The 23845-nt window shown below is 39.6% G+C and overlaps 1 protein-coding gene across 19 annotated transcripts in view; it reads right to left on the reverse strand.

Annotated features, from left to right (window-relative positions):
- LOC135775928 (alpha-2,8-sialyltransferase 8F-like) overlaps positions 1 to 23845 on the reverse strand; it is a 1056838-nt gene that overhangs the window by 693656 nt on the left and 339337 nt on the right. For 2 of the 19 annotated variants that reach the window (XM_073813069.1, XM_073813070.1), the window contains exons 1-10: positions 19992 to 20192; positions 19500 to 19595; positions 19356 to 19410; positions 19185 to 19256; positions 18973 to 19058; positions 18630 to 18677; positions 17832 to 18547; positions 17332 to 17432; positions 15806 to 17009; positions 15528 to 15637 (exon numbers count right to left, since the gene is read on the reverse strand). In XM_073813069.1, the coding sequence (XP_073669170.1) occupies positions 15528 to 15637; positions 15806 to 15883 (188 nt within the window). In that variant the 5' untranslated portion in view covers positions 15884 to 17009; positions 17332 to 17432; positions 17832 to 18547; ... (4 more) ...; positions 19500 to 19595; positions 19992 to 20192. The other 17 variants (XM_065286510.2, XM_065286509.2, XM_065286508.2 and 14 more) reach the window with 17 other exon arrangements.

Below are 23845 nucleotides of genomic sequence, written 5' to 3' on the forward strand. Positions count from 1 at the left end.
ACACGGATCCCACTGTCAGAGTGACAACAACAGCTGACCCAGGGTCTGTGTTTATACTGTGCCAGCAAAGGGCATGTCATCTCCGAATGCCCCATCCGTCCACCCAGAGCTTTGGTGAGTACGGTCCAACCTGAGAAACACATATATACCCCCTTGAGTACAAAGGTTAAATTATCATCTCAAAACTTGTAATTACAGTGTCTGCCCTCCTCAACTCTGGGTCAGCCGGGAATTTCATCTCCGCCCAGCTCTGCCAGCAACTCAACATCCCGAAAGAACGCATTCCACAAAATCTAAAGGTTCAATCTGTTACCGGAAAGCCTTTGAATCGTTCATCAATCCAGCATCGCACCATTGAAATCACTCTGACAGTGGGCATCCTACATCAGGAAAGGATCAAACTACTGGTCCTGGAGAACTCCACCGCAGACGTGATTTTAGGGAGACCATGGTAAATCGAACATCATCCAGAGCTCTCTTGGGACACGGGAGAGAGTAAACGATGGAGTGACCACTGCTTTCCACAATGTTTTCCAGAGATGCCAGAACCTCATCATCCTCCTCTAAAATTAAAGGTATGCAGCACTACAACAGAAAGCCCCCAGGGTAATATCTCTATTTCTATTCCTCCAAAGTATAAGGTATATCACGACGTCTTCTGTCCCAAGAGAGCCTTCAAACTACCACCTCATCGGCCATGGGACTGTGCAATTGACCTCCTCCTGGGTGAACTTCTGCTTAACGGTAAAATGTATTCACTCACCATCCCAGAACAGGAAACAATGGAGAAGTACATCACCGAAGCCTTAGAGCAAGGTTACATTCGACCATCAACCTCTCCTGCTGCTTCACCATTCTTCTTTGTGGCTAAAAAGGATGGAGGACTTCGACACTGAAGTATTTATTACAGAGGATTAAACGCCATCACCCGAAAATTTCGCTATCCACTTCCCCTCGTACCAGCGGCATTGGAACAGCTTCACGGTGCAAAGGTATTTACAAAGCTTGATTTATGCAGTGCTTATAATCTGATCCGAATACATGAAGGTGAGGAATGGAAGACAGCTTTTGTCTTCCCCTACTGGTCACTGGGAATATTTGGTGATGCCATATGGCCTAGTAAACACGCCGTCCGTATTCCAGAATTTCATGCACACTATTTTTAGAGATCTGCTTAATCGCTTTGTGATAGTCTACATTGATGATATATTAATCTATTCAAGTGACCATGTCACCCATGTTCAGTATGTTAAAGAAGTGTTGCAAAGATTACGTCGACACAACTTATTCGTTAAAGCTGAGAAATGTGAATTTCACAAAACCACCATTAAGTTCCTAGGCTACCAAGTTTCCAGTCACGGCGTGAGTATGGACGAGGGGAAGGTCAAGACGATCCAGAACTGGCCCAAGCCCAACTTAGTGAAGGAGCTTCAGAGATTTCTGGGTTTTGCTAATTTTTATCGTAGATTCATCAACAACTTCAGTGTAATTGCATCTCCACTGACATCAACTCTAAAAGGTAAACCCAAAAAGTTAATTTCTGATGTCCTCGTGTGTGATGAAGCAGACACAGCATTTAACACACTGAAGAAAGCTTTCTGCCAGGCTCCCGTTCTAGTTCATCCAGATCCAAAAAAGCCTTTTACTGTGGAAGTGGATGTGTCCTCGACAGGTGTCGGAGCTTTCTTATCCCAGCAGCATGGGAACCCGGCTCGTCCTCATCCTTGTGCATACTACTCCTACAAGTTCAGCCCGGCGGAGAAGAATTACTATCCATCAAAAGAGTTACTAGCCATCAAACTGGCCCTGGAGGAGTAGCGCCACTGTCCCCGTCATCTTCTGTCCCTGACAGAAGGAGAGTAGTTGTGGAGTAAATCAGCAAGATAAGATGGTGCAAGACCATTTAATGCCTTAAATGTAAGTAGTAGTATCTTAAACTGTATACGTGAAGCGACCGGTAACCAATGAAGATCACATAGTAAAGGAGTTATGTGGTCTGAGCGCTTGGTGGACGTGAGAACCCTAGCTGCTGAGTTTTGAACGTATTTTAACCTTGCAATACTTTTTTTGTGGAGACCAGTGAATAGAGCATTACAGTAATCCAGGCGTGATGTGATTAAGGCATGAATAAGGATTTCAGTATCAGTTTGAGTTAAAGAAGATCGAAGATGTTTTAACAACAGCAGAGATGTGAGAGGCAAAAGAGAGAGATGAGTCAAATAAGACACCAAGGTTACGTACAGAGTTGGATGGCTTCACATGAACATCGTCAACTTTAAAGGACAAATCCAACCTAATACTGATTTATCAGAGTCAATCAGCAATATTTCAGTCTTGTTGTTATTTAATTTGAGGAAGTTCAAAGACAGCCAGTGCTTGATGTCCCTAATACAGGAAGTAAGTGAGTCAGGAAGATGTGAGTGATAGGGATTGATAGTTAGATAAATTTGGATATCATCAACATAGCAATGGAATTGAAGTCCATGCTTGCGTAGTATGTAACCGAGTGGATAAATGTATATGATAAACAGCAGTGGTCCAAGGACCGAACCCTGGAGAACACCCTGTGAAACTGGAGCTATGTCAGATTTAAACCCCTGTATGTACGAGATAAACCAGGACAGAGCTGAGCCAGAGATACCAATGTCAGAGAGACGTGAAATAACAAGCTTATAATAATTCCTTACATTTATATAGCGCTTTTCTCAGTACTCAAAGCGCTTTACATATGAACGGGGGAATCTCCTCAACCACCACCAATGTGCAGCATCCACCTGGATGATGCGACGGCAGCCATATTGTACCAGAACGCTCACCACACACCAGCTAATTAGTGGAGAGGAGATAGAGTGATATAGCCAATTAGTATGAGGGATGATTAGCAGGCCAATGGGGAAGTTTGGCCAGGATGCCAGGGCACACCCCTACTCTTTTTCGAAGGACATCCTGGGATTTTTAATGACCACAGAGAGTCAGGACCTCGGTTTAACGTCTCATCCGAAAGACGGTGCTTTTTGACAGTATAGTGTCCCCATAACTATACTGGGGTGTTAGGACCCACACAGATCACAGGGTGAGCACCCCCTGATGGTCTCACTAACACCACTACCAGCAGCAACCTGGTTTTCCCAGGTGGTCTCCCATCCAAGTACTGACCAGGTTCAGCCCTGCTTAGCTTCAGTGGGCAAGCTGTCTTGGGCTACAGGGTGATATGGCTGCTGGCTTATGTGAGACTGTGTCAAAAGCAGAGCTTAAATCAAGAAGAATTAAGATGCATTTTGATCCTGAGTCCATACATTGCAGTATGTCATTGACCACATGAAGGAGTGCCGTTTCAGTGCTATGTAAAGGACGAAAACCTGACTGAAAGCGTTCAAAAAGGTAATTTGCATTTGAAAAAGATCTTAATTTTGCAGCAACAACCTTTTCAAGGATTTTACTTAGAAATGGTAAGTTTGAGATGGGTCTGTAGTTGTTTAGGTCGTGGTGGTCAATGGCTGTTTAAGTATGGGGGTCACAGCAGCCGTTTTTAGGTCTACTGGAACAATGGCAGAGACCAAACTACAATTTATCATGTGCGTTATGACTGGTACTACCTCCCGTAGGCATGACTTCAACAAAACAGTAGGTATAGGGTCAATCTGGCAGGAAGTGGAGTTAGACTTCGTGATAAAATCAGAAATAGCAGCAGATGTAGTGAGATTAAACGAAGAGAGAGGATTTGCGGCTGATTTCAGGATAACATTAGTTTCAACCATGTTTGCAGTATCTACAGAGAATGATTCAGTGATTGACTTAAGTTTGTCCAGGAAGTGTTTAGAAAAAATTTTCACCAACAACTCAGATCCTGATACAACAAATTGTGATGGATTAGTGGGTTTGTTAACCATGGTAAACAGAGATTTTGGCCTGCATGTGGCATTATTAATGGTGGTGGAAAGGTAAGAAGATCTAGCCCCAATAAGAGCACCACGGAAAACTCAACAAATGTTCTTTCAGGGCCCAAGAATTCACACAATAAGTCCAGTTTTCTTACAAAGCCTTTCCAGTCTGCGACCAATGGCCTTCATTGCTCTAAGTTCCGGGGTAAACCAAGGTGACACGTGGGCAGACGGCACAAGTCTAGTTTTAACAGGAGCTAGTGTATCAAGTATATTGGTGAGGGTGCTGTTATAGGTCAGGGGTCACCAAATGGCGGACCCGATGCGTCAATCTGGACCGCAAAGCCTTTTGACGCAATGAAATAAATATATGGCAAATACTTTTTAACGTTATTATAAAATTATTTTTATATCAGGCACTGAAAGGTCAGCTCAGTAGCACTATTTGGGTCCTACATCGACGCAGGTTTGAGTGTTGCGCCGGCCCGAACAATATGGGTTGAACAGTCACAGACAGATGTGCAGTGAAGAGAGCAGAGAGCGGGGCACACCAATATGACTTTCGATGACTGAAAAACAATAACATTCTCATAAATTAGGAAAGTTGGTGTTGAAAACTGAGTTTTTTGAGGTGGGTGAAAAAATACGCATTAATTCTTCCTCATTGTCAAAAGTGGGAACATTAAATGCCATTACGGAACTAAACAGACACTTTGAAGAAACTTACCCTCAGCAGATAAGGTTGCGAAAAATAAATTAACTAAAAGCCCAGTATGAGCGACCCTCACGGGTCCTCACTCACTCACCACCCAACAACAAGCCTTAATAGTGTTCACTGAAAATACAGTTAATTTTAGGAAAGCATAACAAGCCCATTACAGATGGGGAAATACTGCATGGATGCTGCATGTGAAACATTTTTAGATGGAAAAGAAAGACATGAACTGAGGGAAAAAATATGTAAAGTGTTAGCTGGAAAAGACAAAGCAATTTCTGGCACTAAAGTTCTCAGTCATATTAATGTATGCAAGTTAACATAAATGTTATGTAATTTTTTTAACTAGGAAGATTATGCTTCCATCTTTAAGTTAATCTCAGTTTAACCTGTTTTATTTCATTTGAGCTTATTTACATTTTATGTATTTAAAGGAACAGTACAAATTAAGAGAGAAAAAAACAAATGAAGAGACATTATTCAGTATACATGACAATATTTTGTTCAATAAAAGCAAATATTTACACTCATTCCTTTGGTCAGGCGAAAGCCGTCCATTTATGTTTTTACGTGCAGTACATAATTGTCCGGGTCTCGACTTGGAGGAGGGTTCATTAACTGGACCTCAAGCAATTTTAATTGAAGATCCCTGTTATAGGTAGTGGTTATTTCAGATGGGCAGTTGGATAATAAACAGTCAGTCAGAGCTGAGTCTGTTATTGCATCAGAGAGGGCAGACATTATGCTAAAAGTTATCTCCTCAGATAGACTGGTGCCCAAACATTTTCCTACCAAGGGCCGAAAATCAAACCAGACTTAGGACCATGGGCCTAAGGGCGCACTCACATTATCCAAACCAAACCATGCCCCAGCGCGATTGTCACCCTTCCCTACTCCCCCAGGTGCACGCACTCACACTGTACTTCTTATCAATCCGAGTCCGGGCGCGCTTTCGTCATTAAGATGCGATTGTTTTGAAAAAGCAGGAAGTAAAGCGCTCTCTTAACACTGGAACCCACCGTAATGATAAGTCTGTGTTTTTTTATTCGGAGTCGTTTGGTGCGCGATTACAGACAGCCCTCTCACATGTCATCATATTGCTTAGTTGATCTGTCACGTTTGCAGCTCGGACATTCACGTAACCCCGCTGCGCGCATCAAAAGGTTTTTACGGAGGCAGATGAAGGTGAGTGGTCGCGCAACTGACGTCTTCACCTTTTGAATCGCGCTCAGGCGCGATTGCCCTCACACAACAGCCTTCCGCGCCTGAGCCCAAGTGAACCGCGCTCCGGCCCACCTTTGCAACCCGGCCGCGGCGCAATTAAACAATCCGCGACCGGGCGCGGAACGGAGCGATCACACTAGTCAAACAAACCAGGCTTTGGGGGTCAAACGCGCCCGAGCGCGGTTTGGTTTGGATAGTGTGAGTGCGCCCTAAAGTAAATGTTGCTGTGTCATATTAAAATTAAAGTTGCCCTGATAACCTTTAATTGATAATTTTATAATATTTAAAAAATAAATAAGCAAACATTACTCTGTTTATGCATAACCAATGCAGTTTTATTTTCCAAGGCTTTTTTTAAAAAAAGAAATAATTTTGCCAATCAATTTTAAATATCCTTTTGTCCGTGTGCCACTGCAACAACCTCTTCATTTTTAGCATGTACATAAAAAATTTCACTTTAATCCCTTGCATTTAATTTAAATTTAAATTTTTGTAATGTACAAATAAAAAAAACATACATTTTAGACAATGTTTAATTAGAAATATGAACATCTGTGTCAATGACTTTTATCCTTTTTCCTTATCTCATGTGGCATGGCGGGCCAAATGAAAGGTCTATTCTGGGTCACCTTTGGACTAGAAGATATGTTTACCCCAGTTTGTCAGTCTGTATCACCCAACATGTTTCGCATTCACATGTGAGAGACTGTCTTTTAGATTATGGATCTGTCTATTGATATTTTTGTTTCCATTTTAAAAGATTTAATGAAATGTTAGGGTAGAATTATAATAACAATAGAAACAGTGAAGTTCAAATTTACAAAATTTACATCATCTAAAAATGTGTTACATGATGTTTTTGAAACAGTCTCCTTTGAACGGCTTCTTTTAAATGATGTAATGCAGCATTGAGAGATATGTGCTGACCTAGGGCAGTTGGAGACATGTTTTTAAAGTGTTGGAAATATATATTCTCACATAACATTTGTTGCATTTCTCTTGACTAAATTAAGTCAGAGACACAATTTTCACACATTAAAATGGTAATTGTGTCCACTGAATTTCAGTTCTTTTTGAATGTTAATGTTTCTTAAATAGACTAATAAAATTATATTAATAATAAACGTATTTAGCAAACACAGTTTTTATTTACCACAATACTGTATGTGCTGTCTTGAAGAGACATGGTTAACCCCCCACCCAGCTCTGAAAACAGAGAAGGCCCCTCTACCTGTGGGTCATTAACATATAAAAAGCCCTTCACACCTCACACTAGGGGTGCACGATTCAGAAAATTTCACGATTCGATTCGATTCCGATTGTTGGCCTCAAGATTCGATTCAAAATCGATTTTCGATTCAAAAACGATTCTCGATTTAAAAAAACGATTCACAGTATGTAAATGTGGTTTACTTTTTCCTATGTGACTGATTGTAGTAGATATACAATTTTAAAGAAAAGAAACACAACAAATTAAATGTAGTTTGATATTACTTTATGTCTTTATGCAAAAATAAAAACTGATATGAAGCAATTAGATGACCCCTTTTATCAAACTCTATTAAATACAATAGTATATTAATGATAGACAGTGCAGGTCTATATATTATAAATGTGACTGGTGTTATAATGGTTATTATTTCTATTAGATAGAGCAGAAGCAAGGAAAGTGCCTCTCTTTCTATTTCTCTCTTGCCGATTAAAAAAAAGCTAAATCCACTCATTATTTCAGATTCAAAGGTCTACTTGCTGTCCCAGTGACAGGTGACTTTCCATTACAGCTTTGCGTTTTGTAAATCTTGAGTCAGCTTGAGCTTTGCTCGTTCAGTGCAATAGATTTTAGAAAATATATGGTTTATTAATAATAATAGAAAAGAACCATGGAAACTGCAGGCACGCTGAAACTGCACGCGAGCTTTAGCACGGTAGCGCTCACGGCCATTCTCCGTTTGACTCGGGTTTTACACACAATATTAATTAGACTTTGGGAACCGAAGTTATTTAACTATGACTGACGCGGACCCGACTGACCATTTCAAATACAAACCCGGAACCATACGGGCCGCGGGTGCTCCGTGAACTCCTCTAATGTTAAAACTCTGCTCAAGTTCAGAAACATGAAGGATACAATGTGACACGAGTTTGTTCGCGTCGCATTCCTATTCATTCAGAAACAGAGAGCATGTGAACGCATACCGAACTCATCATGTCGCACACAAAATGTCATTATTAAAGAGTGTCATCATCACAGAAAAACAAAAAAGTTTGCCAGATATACTTGGGCGCTTGTTAATATAACTGGGCAGCGCGCCCAAGTAAAGTCAATGTGTGGGAAACACTCTGACAAGAGTGTGCAGGCGTCAGAGTGAATACGACGCAGTGCCATCTATGGGAATACTGAGATAAACTCATTTCAGGACAATAGTAACACGGCATTAAAAAAAATTTATGAATCGATTTTTGGAATGCTATGAATCGATTCTGAATCGGCAAAGCTTGAATCGCGATTCAAATGTGAATCGATTTTTTTCCACACCCCTACCTCACACCCACCGCTCCTCATGACCAACTGTAAGGATTCCTGGAAACTTCCACCAGTTCCTATATACATCCACATACGTAAGGTTTCTGGATGTTTCACGGGTTTACTTCTGTGTATTACGTTTCCAAGCACTCTGCCTCAAAAATCTGGCAAACCTACAGTATAGCAGGGATTTACCAGCCCACGTTACAGAATACTTCGCCCTACCAGAATCCAGCGGAGGTTTATATTTCCAGCCGGCAGCATGAATCCAGCATTTGCATTGTTTAAGTTACGTCAGGGCAACCGCCGATTGAAGATTACATTGAAGACTTCCTGAAACTAAGTGATAAGGTAGGATTTAATGATGTGGCGCTCAAGGATGTGTTTTGTAATGGCCTTAATGAGGATTTGAGCCAGTGTATGCCACCTAATGCCTCAACCTGGACTTTGGCAAGGTACATTGACTTTGCATTGCTTATGAGTGGATCTCCCTTCACTGTGGGTGTTGTGAATGAGAAGCCAAAGACTGTTCACAGTACGCCAACCCAAGTCGTGCCTGTTTTACCCAAGCCTGCTCAAGCCATCCCTGTCTCTAAAATGGCCGCCATCATGGCTGTCTGTAAGATGGCCACCACCATGCCTGTGTCTGCACCCAGGATGTTTTTAAGATGGCTACCACCTTTCCTGCACCTGTTAACCAAAGAGCCTTTGCCATGACCACACATGTCTTCAGGAAAGCTATTGTTAACCCTGCACCTGCTATCAAGATGGGCTTCATACCTGCACCCGAGCCACTTCACAAGATGGCTGTCACACCTGAGCCACTGCACAAAATGGCTGCCTCACCTACCTCTCCAGTTCACCCCTTAACCCGACGAGTGAGATCAAGTCTGCTGGATACCCAGATGGTGTCAGTACGGACGTCTAGGACCTCACGTCAAGTTTTGTCCTGTTCTGTGGTTCCTACGACAACTGAGGTATGTCCTGTGAACTCAGTGTTTCCTGCATTTACCATGGCCCTGTGGTGTGTGTGGTCTGCTTTCTGCTCTTCTGTTTCCTGTGTTCCTCAAGCCCTTGTGTCTGAATCATCTGATGCACCTCCTGTCACGGCTAGAAGGTTCGACATGTGTCTCCTGCACTTGCTACCACGACTAGAAGGTCCGAACCCGAGCCTCCTGCACATCCCGTCAAAAGTGAATCGTCTGAGTTACCTGAATCGCCTGGCTTACCTGAACCGCCTGAATTGCTTGGCTTACCTGATACGCCTGAATCACCTGGTTCACCTGAGTCGCCTGGTTCGCCTGATGCGCCTGATTCGCCTGCTTCGCCTGAGTCGCCTGGTTCACCTGAGTCGCCTGGTTTGCCTGAGTCGCCTGGTTTGCCTGAGTCGCCTGCTTCGCCTGAGTCGCCTGAGTCGTCTGGTTTGCCTGAGTCACCTGAGTCGCCTGCTTCGCCTGAGTCGCCTGGTTCGCCTAAGTCGCCTGGTTCACCTGAGTCGCCTGCTTCGCCTGAGTCGCCTGCTTCGCCTGGTTCACCTGAGTCGCCTGGTTCACCTGAGTCGCCTGGTTCAACTGAGTCGCCAGGTTCACCTGAGTCGCCTGGTTCACCTGAGTCGCCTGGTTCACCTGAGTCGCCTGCTTCGCCTGGTTCACCTGAGTCGCCTGCTTCGCCTGGTTAACCTTGTTCACCTGAGTCGCCAGCTTCGCCTGGTTCACCTGAGTCGCCTGCTTCGCCTGGTTCACCTGAGTCGCCTGCTTCGCCTGGTTCACCTGAGTCGCCTGGTTCACCTGCTTCGCCTGGTTCACCTGCTTCGCCTGGTTCACCTGCTTCGCCTGGTTCACCTGCTTCGCCTGGTTCACCTGAGTCGCCTGCTTCGCCTGAATCGTCTATTGCACGAGTCACCTACACTTCATGTTTCGGTTGGAGGGACTGAATCTGAGTCCCCTGAGCTTATTGTTCCAACCACGTCTGCTGAGCCTAAGTTTTCTGAGGTTTCTGTCACTACCATAAGGCCTGTTTCTGAATTTCCTGTTTCCGAGGTACCTATGTGTCATATAGAGGCCGAGATGGTTATTCCTGATTTCCCTGTGTCCTGTAGGTCAGCTAGTGTGGTCACTCCTAAGCTCCATGCACTCTCTGCCCTTGCCAAAATGACTATATACAACCCTGAACTCTCTGCCTGTTCCAAGATGGATATTTCTGAACTCTCTGCCTGGTTCAATATGAACATTACTGAACTCTTTAGAAACTCTGCTATTGTTGACCTGTCTTCTGGTAACTTGGCTTTGCCAGTCTCTCTCTCGTCTATCTCTGTCTGCAGGTCTAGAGCGCCTCCAGCGCCACCCTGGTCGGCAGAAGCTTCCCTAAGTATTTTTTTTTGGGGGGTAGTACCCGGACGCATGGAGGAGGCAAAGGACACTGAGGACGATGCCGAGGTGTCCAATCTTCCACGTATGTCCCATGACCCAGTTCCACGTCTGCCTCATAACCCAGTTCCATTTCTGCCCCATGACCCAGGTCCACGTCTGCCCCATGACTCTGGACCGTTCTGGCCACACAACCCAGGACCACCTCTGTCCTCTGGACTTACCCTGCCTCTGCCAAAATGTCCTGGCCCCCCCACCCACCCTTGGACTGTCGTTGATGTTTAGTGGGCTCCGGGAGTCGCCCATTGGAGGGGGGGGTTATGTAAGGGTTTTGTCTCGTGTTCTGTTTTGTGTTTAGAGCTTTTATTTTGATATCCTGTTCTGTTTTGGCTTTTATTTTGAAATCCTGTCATGTCTCACTTCACTTTGTGCTTCCTGTCTGTTCTCCATAAAACCGGTTCAATCTGTACATTCCCGGTTAGGGTTTGTTAGCCTTGTTAGCCTGCCTGCATACTGAGCGTTCATCCTGTTATCCTGATTCCTGTTCTGTGTCTTTCTGTTTTTGACCCGTGTCTGTTATATTGGATTCTGTTTGTTTGCTGCGTGCCTTGACCTCTTGCCTGTTTATTTGGATTACCCTGTATTGGATTTGTTTGCCTGCCCTTCTGGAATTATTTAATAAAACCTCTTTTCACATGGATTCTCATCTCTCTCGCTTTGTATAACCAGCCCACATTACAGTGGCAAAGAGTAAAGTAATGTTTTAACTTCGCGATGCATATCCTGTTGCTAAAGTTATATTAACGTTACCTACCTGCTTTTTGAACTGTTTAATGCAGTTACGTAATGCTAACTTAGAAAAAAATATAATGTTACCACAATAACACGATATTAAATACGTAAACATTATATGGATTACCATCCATATTTCAAGTTGTTGTAATGCATTCCCACATGTCAATGCAATTCTACACTCTTATGCCTAGAACGGAAGTTGAATCCAGCAGCTTCAATGAAAAGCAGAAGTTGAGTGACGTAGTTGTGAAAAGGGCCTATTAATCAGTGTATTTAGAAACAGGAGCGCCATGGCAGAGGGAGAGTGCCCCAAAAAGCGAAAATATAAGACACATTTTACGCCAGACTACACGAAAGTGTACCCCTGTCTTATAAGAGTTAAAAATCATTTATAAAAATAATAATAAAAATCTTGCACGCAGTACAGTTTGTAACAGTGACTCCAGCATTGCCCATGACGGGTAAATGATTGATTGTAAAAGACATGTTGAGGTGAGTTCACCAAGTTTATTTTCATGTGCAAAAAGGCTTCATGAAAACAACAAACTCCTTAGACCTGTTTAAAGTTGCAATGGAATATATATAAAAATAGTTTACATAAATAGTATAAGCTGCTTATATAAATAATAAAAGTGATCTACACAGTTTAATATAATTAACAAATAATTGGGTAAAACTTTACAATAAGGTTCATTAGTTAACATTAGTTTACTACATTAGTTAACATGAACTAATAATGAATTGGACTTATAAAGCATTTTTTATCATTGTTAGTGTTAATTTAAACATTTACTAATACATTATTCGAATCCTGTTAACATTAGCTGTGAACTAACAGGAACAAACAATGAACAGTTGTATTTTTTATTAACTAACGTTAACAAAGATTAACAAATACAGTAACACATTTACCTGCTCATGGTTAGTTCATGTAGTTAATACATTAACTAATATTGACAAATGAGACCTTATTGTAAAGTGTTACCAATAATTGCATATGCCTATAAATATGCTATTTTGGTGGAGGGGGGCTTTGGGATACCTCCCTAAAATGACTTTCTGCAGGTTGGTATGTCTGTAAGGGTGACAGTTAAGACGTTTGGTTTCCACCTGTTATTTCCACGTACAGCATGTCAGTTTCTGTCCAGAATAGATGACGGTTGACGCAGTGGCGTGGTAAGAATTTTTTTACTGAGTGGACCTCAATGCCTACTCTCAAATAACATCATTTTACAATATAGTTGTGGTCAGTGCTGTAGTCCAGGGTATACGCAGGTATACGGCGTATACCCACTTCTTTGTCAGTCGGATTTGCGTATACCCACTTCTAAACAGTGATTTAGTGAGGGTATACGCAGGTATACGGCGTATTTTCACTTTTCTTGTAGCTAATCCAATCGCATGATGTGAATAAATGCAAATATACACTCAGTAAAATAAGTTACTTATGCGAGGAGGACCGAGGCACCGGATATTTTTGAAATATGATTCCCTTAAACGCCATTGGGCTAGGTTTCCGTCAATCTGACAATGCCCAACGTAATTGGATTAGAGAACTATCAATCACTACCTGGTTCACGCGTGCCATCATTCATAGGAAAGAAGCGAACTACTGAAAATTTTTTCTTCAGTTTAAAAACAACCTCGCAAAGCTACATCCCTGTTTTTAGCTAGCAGTTTAAGCTAACGATAGTAATCAACATCAGTGTTGTTAGCCAGCAGCTCAGCTAATGATTGCCAGCGCCCTCGTCCGCTCCATCCGCCTCCCACACACCCCAAGTCATAGAGGATGCCGACAGAGATGCAGCCTGTCCCGCTACAGTTTCCAAAGGTGACGTCAACCAAAGTGAGCACTTTATTAATAACAGGAACTTATAAATTATGTTAATAACTTATCGCAGGGCTCGAAATTACAATTCGCCCGGCCATCGCTGTATGTTAAAACTACACAGACAATAAATCTGTTTAAAATCATTAAATCAGTTATTTTTATGTCATATTTAGATAAGTGTTACAGTACTTTACATTAGGTTACTTGACTAAAATATATAAGCATCAATTTAGAAACCCTGCATTGGGTTAAGAGTGTCATATGTTGTAAAATGTATTTAAATACAGATTAAATACTGTTATTTTTACATGTTCATTAAAAATTGAGGCTTTTATCCAAAGTGACTTACAGTGCATTACAAAGTATACAGTTTATTAAAGTTTATTTAAAAAACCCAATAAACTATAACTAATAACTATGAACTAATATCTTAAAACACCATGCTTCCCTACCTGTAATATTTGTAAAATGTCCCCCTAAATATATAATGTTAGCATACTCTGGCCTACACTATCTGTTGCAAATCAGCTGTTCCAAAAGATAGTTTACAAGAGAAACTACTAGACCAGACTTTGTGCAGGGTGAGAGAATAGTTGTCTATTTTTAATGTGTGAACAGACTAAAAAAGTGTACTCACAATTCAAAATTAGTTGTCTATATAGTCTGTGAGCCAGTAGGCCTATTTTCTGAAAAATCTGCACCTCTTTGTGGCTTTAATTTCATAATGATCCTTCCTCTAAGAAGTCAAGCATCAGAAATTAAGTGACAATGTGAAAATACTAATAGTCCATTTTTTTGGTGATCTACTTGCAAGGCTATTTACATGCTGTTTATAACAAAGGGCGTTTATCTATTGCTGGGACGCTTAAAAAAAAATGGGAGCAAAATTAATAGTATACCCACTTCTCCAGGCACCACTACACCACTGGTTGTGGTTAAATGGATTAAATTACGTTTTTGAGTTTTGGATTAGATTTCAGATCAGCAAAAAGGGAAGTTAGGAAAATGAAATAAGAACAAATCAAGAAATAAGCATATGAACAAAGAAAAGAACAAAGTTACAAATGTACATTTGTAGTACAAACAAAAATAGAATCAAATGTATAATAACTTCTTCATTCTATAAATGAAATATAATTAATCTTGTAAAGCTACTGAAGTGATTATTCTTTTGTCATCTGTTGTTTGATTAACATAATGAAACAAACAAAAACAGATTTCTTGAGCTTATTGACATTTTAACACGAATAAGCACGCATCCATCCTGACACACACATCTGATTTCTTTCTGAACTGTTTGCGTTCACTTTAACACATGATTGTTTTTACGACAATACTTGCCATGGCTGTGGTATTTCGAGATAATTTTGCATCTCGCAAAAATCTCGTACAGAGATTCTGAGTTTGCCTACTTTTAAAAAGCGTGTCTCCGTGCGTGCGCTTTGAGTGTGTGTCAATTTAACCTATAGGTGTGCGTCTGAAACACGGCAAATGATAAACTTTCTATATAATTAGTTATGTCTGAATTATGCGTATTTGAGCGATTAAATTCATGCGTAATTTTTTCGGCTTTTCCACAAAAATATTTTGTGTCTCTTCTGACTGCGTGGACCAGACTTCAATCTTAGTGACCCATGTACTGTAGCCTCGCCACTTTTGACCCTGTCTAATAAGTCCTGGCTGGATGTCTCTGTGGAGAGCGCCAGTGCGCAATAGATAGTGTAGCTATAGTGTTAATCTTAAACGACACATTCATGAAAATCATGACTAACAAGAGGTCTGCGCTTCTTGTGTTAAACATTTCAGATTTGATTACTCTAATGATTACTCTACAAGAAATATGGAAAATGAAGTTATAATTTAAATGCAGTATTTGTCATTATACTAAACAATAGACAATGATGTTGGCAGCATCATTTTGGTACTTTGGTTTACTGATTTGCAAACCACATAACTGTTTATATATATATATATATATATATATATATATATATATATATATATATAAACCTGGTTTTTAACCTATAAGGAATCGAATGGAAAATAAAGTAAAATAAATTAGTTAGCCTACTTACAGTAAGCAGTTGTTAGCTTTCTTTATCGACAACTAGTCACAGTGCATATAACCACGTTAGGTATATCCCATTACCTCACAATTAAATTAATGAATAAGAAAAAATTAATTTCTCACCTGGTCGTAGTTATTTCGTTGTATAAGACAGCACTTGTAAAGATCAGCACAATAACTGTCAACAGTGCGAAGATTCGTTTCATAAACCTGTGGTCCATCTGAAACTTTGGCTAAAGTGTTGGGGGAAAATCCGTATACGATACATTATTAAGTTAAAAGATATCTTCTTGTATAGAAACTAAGTAGGTTTCAATGTTTGAGGAGATGGTCAGCGACTTTGTTTCACATGCAGTACCGTTTACTGAAATAAGCGGCAAGTAATAAAATAATTAAGTTACCATCATTCTTTCTGACTTTATGAGCCGTGGCTGGATTTCCCGAAGTCGCTTGTAGTATTCCGTTTGATAGGCGATCATTAAAGTAAAAATCTGCTTGATAACTACGGCACAAATGTTTTAATGGCAAAATCATCTCGCGTTTTCATTGATTTTACATGCTGGCCAAGCAGCAAGGATATAAACTAACAAAGTACAATAAAGTAAATGTTGGCTAAATAAGCACTCCTCTTCCTCCAATTCTTCGTGGAATGAAGAAGGAAATAGAGGAAAAAGTCCCGAAGGCACAATAACCGTATGCTTCTCCCTTCTCCCAGCAAACATTTGGACGTGTGATGACCGTTGAAAAGACGTCCGTTCGTCACGTCCCGTCATGGTTGAAAAATAGTTCCAAAATGAAAATCCAACCGACGTCTTTGACGTCATCTGACCGTGAATCACACGTCTTTTCTGCACGGTCCGTGCACGTCTAAAAATGTCGTCTTCTGGACGGTAATATGAGTCTCTGCTTAATGTAGGCGTTATACTCACTTAAAACGTGCATATAAAACAGGCTAGTTTGTACAATTGTAATAGGCAATTATTAAGGTTTTAAAAATACACAAATTTAGTCCAGTCAAACCTGAACGTCTTTATAACGTTGTAATCACGTGTATTTCAAACACATTAAAGAACACATTATTTGTGGACATAAGCAATAAAAAGAAGCATGTTCTGATTTGGCACTTTTTATTTTTTAAACTGTTTAACTATAATAACAATTTCAAAATACTTTACTATATAAAAGGATAGTTCACCCAAAATTGATTATTTAGCAATTTACTCTCTCTTATGTTTCAAACCTGTATACTTTTCTATGTTCTGCTGAACACAAAGATATTTGAAAGAATAGAAAGCAGAAAGCAGATCTCACAACCCATTACTACAGTTGTAAAAAAAAATTATTGACAGTTAGCTTGGTTACAAACATTTTTCAATCTTTGTGTTCAGCAGAAAATAGAAATGTATACAGGTTTGAAACATGTGGGTAAGAAAATTATAACAATTTTCATTTTTGGGTGTACTCTCTCTTTAACACATTACAGCTGTTTGGCTTATTTAGTGTTTTCACAACCCCCAGCTCTTCCTGGAGCGTGCTTGAGGTGGTCTGCCATAGCTGCATCTATTTCCGAGTCTGTGGCATTTGGGCTCCACCTCTTCACAGCATCTGAGGGAAGAGAAGAATATGTTTCTTTTTAAAATAAATACAATTAAAATACAATACAATATATAGTATAAAAGATGTTCTGCATTAAATAAGTGTTAGATCAGTTGTGGGGGAAACAGCATTTGTCCTCTCCCTCTACAAAACCACTGTGGTGCCCTTGAGAAAGACCCTGAACTAGGTTTGTAATCGTCAAAAAATGAAAAGGATATTTCTGATAAAGACAGGTGAGCTGTGATGTCCCCTAAATACATAAATCATAGCAATGAAAATTACATCAATATACAAAAACAAGTTTTTTAGATCAACATATTTCCCAAATTACCTTGAATAACATAATACAAAGGTGTGCCTTTAAAAGCCTTCTTTTCCAGATGTCCACCACCGCTCATATTGAACTTGGCCATAAGACAATTAGACATCATTCTGTGAAAGAAATGTCTGATTACTTCACCTTAGACAAATTACCTAAATGGTCAATAAATCACAATTAACAGTAATGTGCAACATAGCAATTGCATGCAATGTTCAAACATAAACTATGTTTTAACATTTCACAACTACTCATCTATCATGTAACAAGTGCTATAAACTATATCCTCATCCATAAGTTTTGATGACAAGTAATGGCTTACACTGAAATTATGTTTTGATTTCTTGTTTGACTGTTTGAACCACTACGAACATTAAAACTTCTGACAAGTAATGTGTGACAGATTTAATCCTGAAATGAAGTAATATAAATAGCTGGGTTAATTATGGTGGTAATCAATATATATTCCTGAAATATTATGCAGGATTACACAATTCAAGAGAAATACATACCTGTTCATAACGTTGTTCACGCAGTCTCTGACAGAATATCCACCAACTCAGACAGTTGCTGGACCTACATGTGAAAACAATTGAAATAATGTTATAGAAAGATAGCTGGAAATATATATACATATTCTTTATGTCACAATTTACGCAGATCAACTTGTTATCAACATCTTTGATGTATTCATAATGCATTCATAATGCAAAATACACAGTCATATAGCATTTCTTGCTTCTTGCATTTGAAGCTGAGGCCATAGGTGAAGAATCAGGTAGTCTCCATCCTGTTATTTTTTCGTTGTGTTACCTCACCTGGACAAATAGAGTTAATTATATGGTAGTGTAATATTTTAACAGTATATATAAATAACTTCACAGTGTAATACTGCATTAGTTATGAAATTAGCTGTCTGTACTTTTAGGTCTTTGTGGTTGAGCAATGACAGACATTATAAGCTCTGTATTTGTAACTATTAACTCAGATTCAGAGAAATGTACATGTTTATCCTCTAAGATGAGTTGTCACTAATGTAAAATCTAGGGCTGCACGATAAATCGCATGCGATATCATGCGCATCTCGTCAGTAAAGCCAGTTCCTTGATTAGTAGTAAATTCATCACCTGCTTTCAGATGGATGCTCTCTGGGATTGGCGTGCTCTCTGGGATTGGGGTGCCCTCTGGTACTGGGGCGTCAATCCAGAATTTGGGATTGTAGAGAATACTATGAATGAATAACACCATAATTGTATGATTAAAAAAAATCCTCTTTAGGTGTATGACAATACACAAGAACACAATACTACCGTATGCCTCTTTCGGTTGTCTGTAAGATGCCTGTTCATTATGTGACCCTGCGAAACAAACACCTTGCATGTAATTTCATTAAGTACAATAAACATACACATGCACAATGTATTTTAAAAAATACATAGTAGTGTAAAATATTAAAATAAATCACTTTTTATATCAAAGTTTTTGGATATTATGTTGACATTCAGGCAAAACCCTGACTCATGGAATAAATTTTTACCTAAAAATAAGAATGACATTATAAAGGCAAAAGTGTATGCACTTTGGAGCAAAGCAACGTGTTTGTATAGTGTGGGAATGCACCAAAAAAATAACAAAAGTATCAGTAGCACGTACGTCTCATAGTGTCACAGCTTATTCTAGGCCAGGGTATAGATCAATCACACCAGCTTGATACCGATGTTTACTGTCATGAAGTGTGCCTGTGTAAACAAAATACACCAAAACAATTTATATACATTTTTGAGTTTCATATCAAAATATATAAAAGTCCTTTTTGAAAGAATCACGCTTTTTCGTAGTATTAAGCAAAGAATTCAAAAACTTACAACTTAATGTAGGGTAGACAAAGTCAGGGATCGGGCACGCCTCATCTAAGTGTGTTTGACACAAAACTTGATCTTTAGCACAAAAAAGGACATATGACAAATTAGAACATTAACAAATGTGTAGACTGTTTAAGCCATATCTACAAAAATTCATATCTACAGTTTCCATACCTTTTGTTATTGTTTGTAGAATGCACATCTTTATTTGGTTTGTGTTGATCTTCAACTGTAAATAAAACGAAATGATAATTAATTATATTAACTCCACAATAACAACTCAAATTTGTTGATGTATTTTCAAACTGAGGCATTTACCTGACTTGGGTTTTGGGTGGTTATATTTTGGAGGGTCTGTGTAGGACACAGTGCCTTTAGTTTGTTTATTTTTATTTGGATGAGATTCTACTTTTCCTTTGTACAAAACAAAGGCAAAGGAAGTTAATCAAACAAACACTTATGCTGAACTTTTAATGCAAAACAGAATTTAATATTTTGCATGTGCAATGTTTAGGCAATCAAATCATTGTAATTCCATTAATGCCAAATAACTTTTATTTTTCAGATAATTTACCTTCTGAAAGAGACTTTCAAGAGGCTACATTAATTAGTTACAGTAATAACTTTGACTGTATCCTTAAACATACTTTATACCATGTAACGTTATAACTTCAAAGTACGTTAGCTTTTAGCCTTATAGCTAATTTTCGCCATACTCAGTGGACAATTCTGGCAACGTTAATTTCGGAGCCTTCGTGTCAAACAAGTAAAACTTAAGCACGTTAATTAAATAATACACAATGTACTTACCCAACAGTAGATTTTGCATAATATATAGACAAAACTCCCTCGTAATCGCTCCTCGTGTTTGAATGTGAACTTCCGGAAGAACGCGTGACGTGACCACTATCTCGCGAGATAATCTGTCCTATCGCGGGATTTTGTAATATATTTCTTAAAATAATATTGGAATCACAGTTTTTGAAATTACATCCAACTCACACCTAAATAGTGACCGGATATTTATCTGTTTTACATTTATATGCATACATTCAATAATAAAACAGGTTGAAATAATGACTAAAATGCAGCGTGGCTTTGCAATCACACTGGGCACTTTGTGATTATAATTTATTTAAACAAGATAAAGTTTATATATTTACTTTGCATACAAATCGTGTATTTCATAAAGATTATTATGTTTTTTTCCAACGAGTGTAGTCTAGACGTGTAAAAGACGTGAGTGGACGTCTATTCATAACCTCTTAAAAATATACTTTGTTCACTTAAATTAATTATTGCAGTATTAACCAAGGTGTACGCACAGCATTTGCATATTTCACAAGGACTACATAAATGCATTTTAGGACATGTTGTGCATTTGTGCCGTCCAGCACCGACTAATTTTGGACGGGGAGACGACGTTGATTTCGGACCAATAGTACACCATTTGTGGCGTCCTGCCGCGACCTCTTTTGGCCAGGGAGACGACGTTGCCGTCCGACCAATGTTTGCTGGGCTGTGTCGTGTTATCCCTTTAAGCACGAGTTAGTGACACACACCTACACAGACATCTGCTCTGCTCCACTACTGCACCCTAGTGCCCAAAAACACTCAATCAGAAGGCTGCAGCCTCCAAAGGTCGTAGTTGTAGGCTACATACGTCATCAAGACTATCAGAAGATCAGAATATTAACAATTATAGAGGCGGTTTCTCAGACAGGCAAGGCCGCCTTAATGCACGGGCTTACCTGGGCTGAAGCCCAGGGGCCTCCCAAGTTCAGGGGCCTCCCAAGTTCACGTTTATATTGTTTTGTAACTTGTCAGGTTATCTGTCAATCACTCTAACTGCACGTTACATGGCTGCTGATTGGTCCGTGGTAACTTACCGTGAAATAAATTATCAGACGGAACGTGTAATGTAATTAAGTGCGCGTTGTCAACTTGGCATTCCTGCATGTTAGACTGAGTGTGACAGAGAAACAGGAAATAATCCACCAACAAATGAAAGAGTAATTTCTGAAATTTCATAATAAGCACTGCAGGTCTCTCTCTCTTTCGCGCGCGCGCCCGCTCGCTCTGTGCTCGTGCAGCGGTCTTGAGTCTCTGGCATGCTGTGCTGCCAAATAAAGAAAGGAGTTCCCGAACATATTAATGCTGTTCGTTGTTATAAAGTTTAAGTTTACTCGCGTTTATATCAGTGACGCGTGCGCAGCCGGAACGATGTAGTTTGACGCGATGTTAGCACAGTACACATCTGTTGGTTTAGAAAGACGACGCAACGGTAAATGTGCAAGTCAAAGCGCGACAAGACCATCTCAAATGATCATCCCCTGATCGCACCATTCATATTTATAATGTCCTTATCTAAAGATCTTATATACAGGTATGTTCCCTGTCTGTTTTGTGCATATTCATACGTGTTCGTTTTACATGCATAGTATAAATACTACAGTAAATACAATGCATACTATATCTTCAATAGCCTACAAAATAAATAACTGATTAAAAAACAAGATTCTGTCTATAAAGACGTATCTTTTGTTAACATTAATGCATTTTCACTTTAAAACTAACTTTAACTTCTTATATTTTTAAAACTGTGGTGAGCATTTAGTTAGTGAGTGGCAATTTTCTGCAAATTTGTATATTCCAAAAACTATAAAGCTTATAAACATATATACTCTCACACATTTTGGTTTTATTTTCACCACAAGTTGCTGTGTGTGGTTGTTAAATAAAGTGTCTTGTGTTTATGCTCAAGTGGGCTCAGTGATATGTTAATAATGATATTATGGTGTTTTCTGGGTCAAAGAGGTAAAACTCACTGTTGTATGTCTCAAAAGAAACTAATGCATTTTGTGATGTAGATTACCTAGATATTACACTTATTTTTTTTTTAAATGAGACTATAAATTGAGGGTATGGGGGGCCTCCAAAACATCTCAGCCCCAGGGCCTCACATTGGGTTAAGGCGGCCCTGCAGACAGGGTTTAGATTAATCCAGCATATACCTTATATTGTTTTATGACATTAAGGTAGTATTTACAAACAAAAAGAATACTGGTGTGCATCTTGAGTCAAAACAGTAACACTGATGTATGTCAGTACAGGATGTTTTTAAATGAAGGCATAAATATGCATTTTAGTCTGGGACTACCCTACTGAAACATCCAGCTAAAACCAGCATAATCTGGTAGCTGGTTTTAGCTGGTTTAAGCTGGTCCCCCCAGCCTATCAAACCTGGTCAAGCTGATGGGTCGCTGGTCTTCCAGCCTGACCAGCTAAATCCAGCTAGACCAGCTTAAAAAGCAAACAAAACACAGCTAGACTAGCTTGCTACAATACCGGGAGACCAGCTAACTGCTTATGCCGGGTTTAGCTGATTGTTCAGTAGGTAGGAAGCCCTGTCTGGGAAACCGCCCCATGAAGATCTTACCCTGCTGAAAAAAACAGCATACCAGCAAGACCAGCATATGTTGTGTTTTGGTGCTGGTTTGCTAGTGAACACCAGCTAAACCAGCATCAAACCAGCATCACCACCACCATTAGCACCAGCTAAACCAGCACCAAACCAGCATTAGCACCAGCTAAACCAGCAATAGCACCAGCATCCCATGCTGGTCATAGCAGCATATGTTGTGTTTTGGTGCTGGTATGCTGGTGACCACCAGCTAAACCAGCATAGACCAGCATAATTCCCATGCTGGTTTGATGCTGTTTTTTTCAGCAGGGTAGTTAATCATAAATTGGTAAAATATATGTATGACTTGCGAAAGAAATGCTCAGTTAGCTTAAATAAACCAGGCCTGAAGACGTATGCAGCCTTCAGATTGAGAAATGGCCACTAATTGTGTTCAAAATTACAAGGCACGATGTTAAGAATTTTTTCTACTGGCTGGTTCAGATTTTTACTAGCCTTGCCAAAATATTCACTGGCCTCACCAAAAACACCAAAATATAGCAGGCCTGTTTATTATTGTTATTGACACATGTAGCCTGAATAATAATGAGTACACTTCATATAAAAAGTCTACACACCCCTGTTAAAATTGCAGGTTTTTGTGATTTAAAAAAATGAAACCAAGATTAATAATTTTGAAACCTGTTCCAACTTTATTCCGAAAAATGGCAAGTAAAATTTTTACAAAAACCAGGTGTCAAGTTACAGGTAGGCAGATGCAAGTGCAAGTTCACATGTACATTTATTAAACAAATAAACATGAAACATTAATCCTAACTGAATCATTAACAGAGAACAGGAACAAAACAAGAAGAAACCAGAAACAGGCAAAACAAACACATGGCATTATATAGAAAAAACAAACAAGATAACGAGGGGGAACAGGTGATGGGAGAAAACCAATGATTACTAATAAGCAAGAGAACGAGGGTGCGGGGACAAGAGACAAGCCCTCTTCAGATCACCCCATAGATTTTCAAGTGATCTAGATCCGGACTCTGGCTCGGCCATTCCAAAACCTTGATCTTGTTTTGGTGAAGCAATTCCTTTGTTGGTTAAATGTGTGCTTCGTGTCGTTGTCATGCTGTAAGGTGAAATTTCTCTTTATCTTAAGTGTTATGGCAGAAGCCTTTAGGTCAGGGGTGTCAAACTCATTTTAGGCTGTGGGCCGGATGGTAAATGACGCCATGAAGTGCGGGCC

The sequence above is a fragment of the Paramisgurnus dabryanus genome, chromosome 21, assembly GCF_030506205.2.
Source record: "Paramisgurnus dabryanus chromosome 21, PD_genome_1.1, whole genome shotgun sequence".
NCBI classification, from domain to species: Eukaryota; Metazoa; Chordata; class Actinopteri; order Cypriniformes; family Cobitidae; genus Paramisgurnus; species Paramisgurnus dabryanus.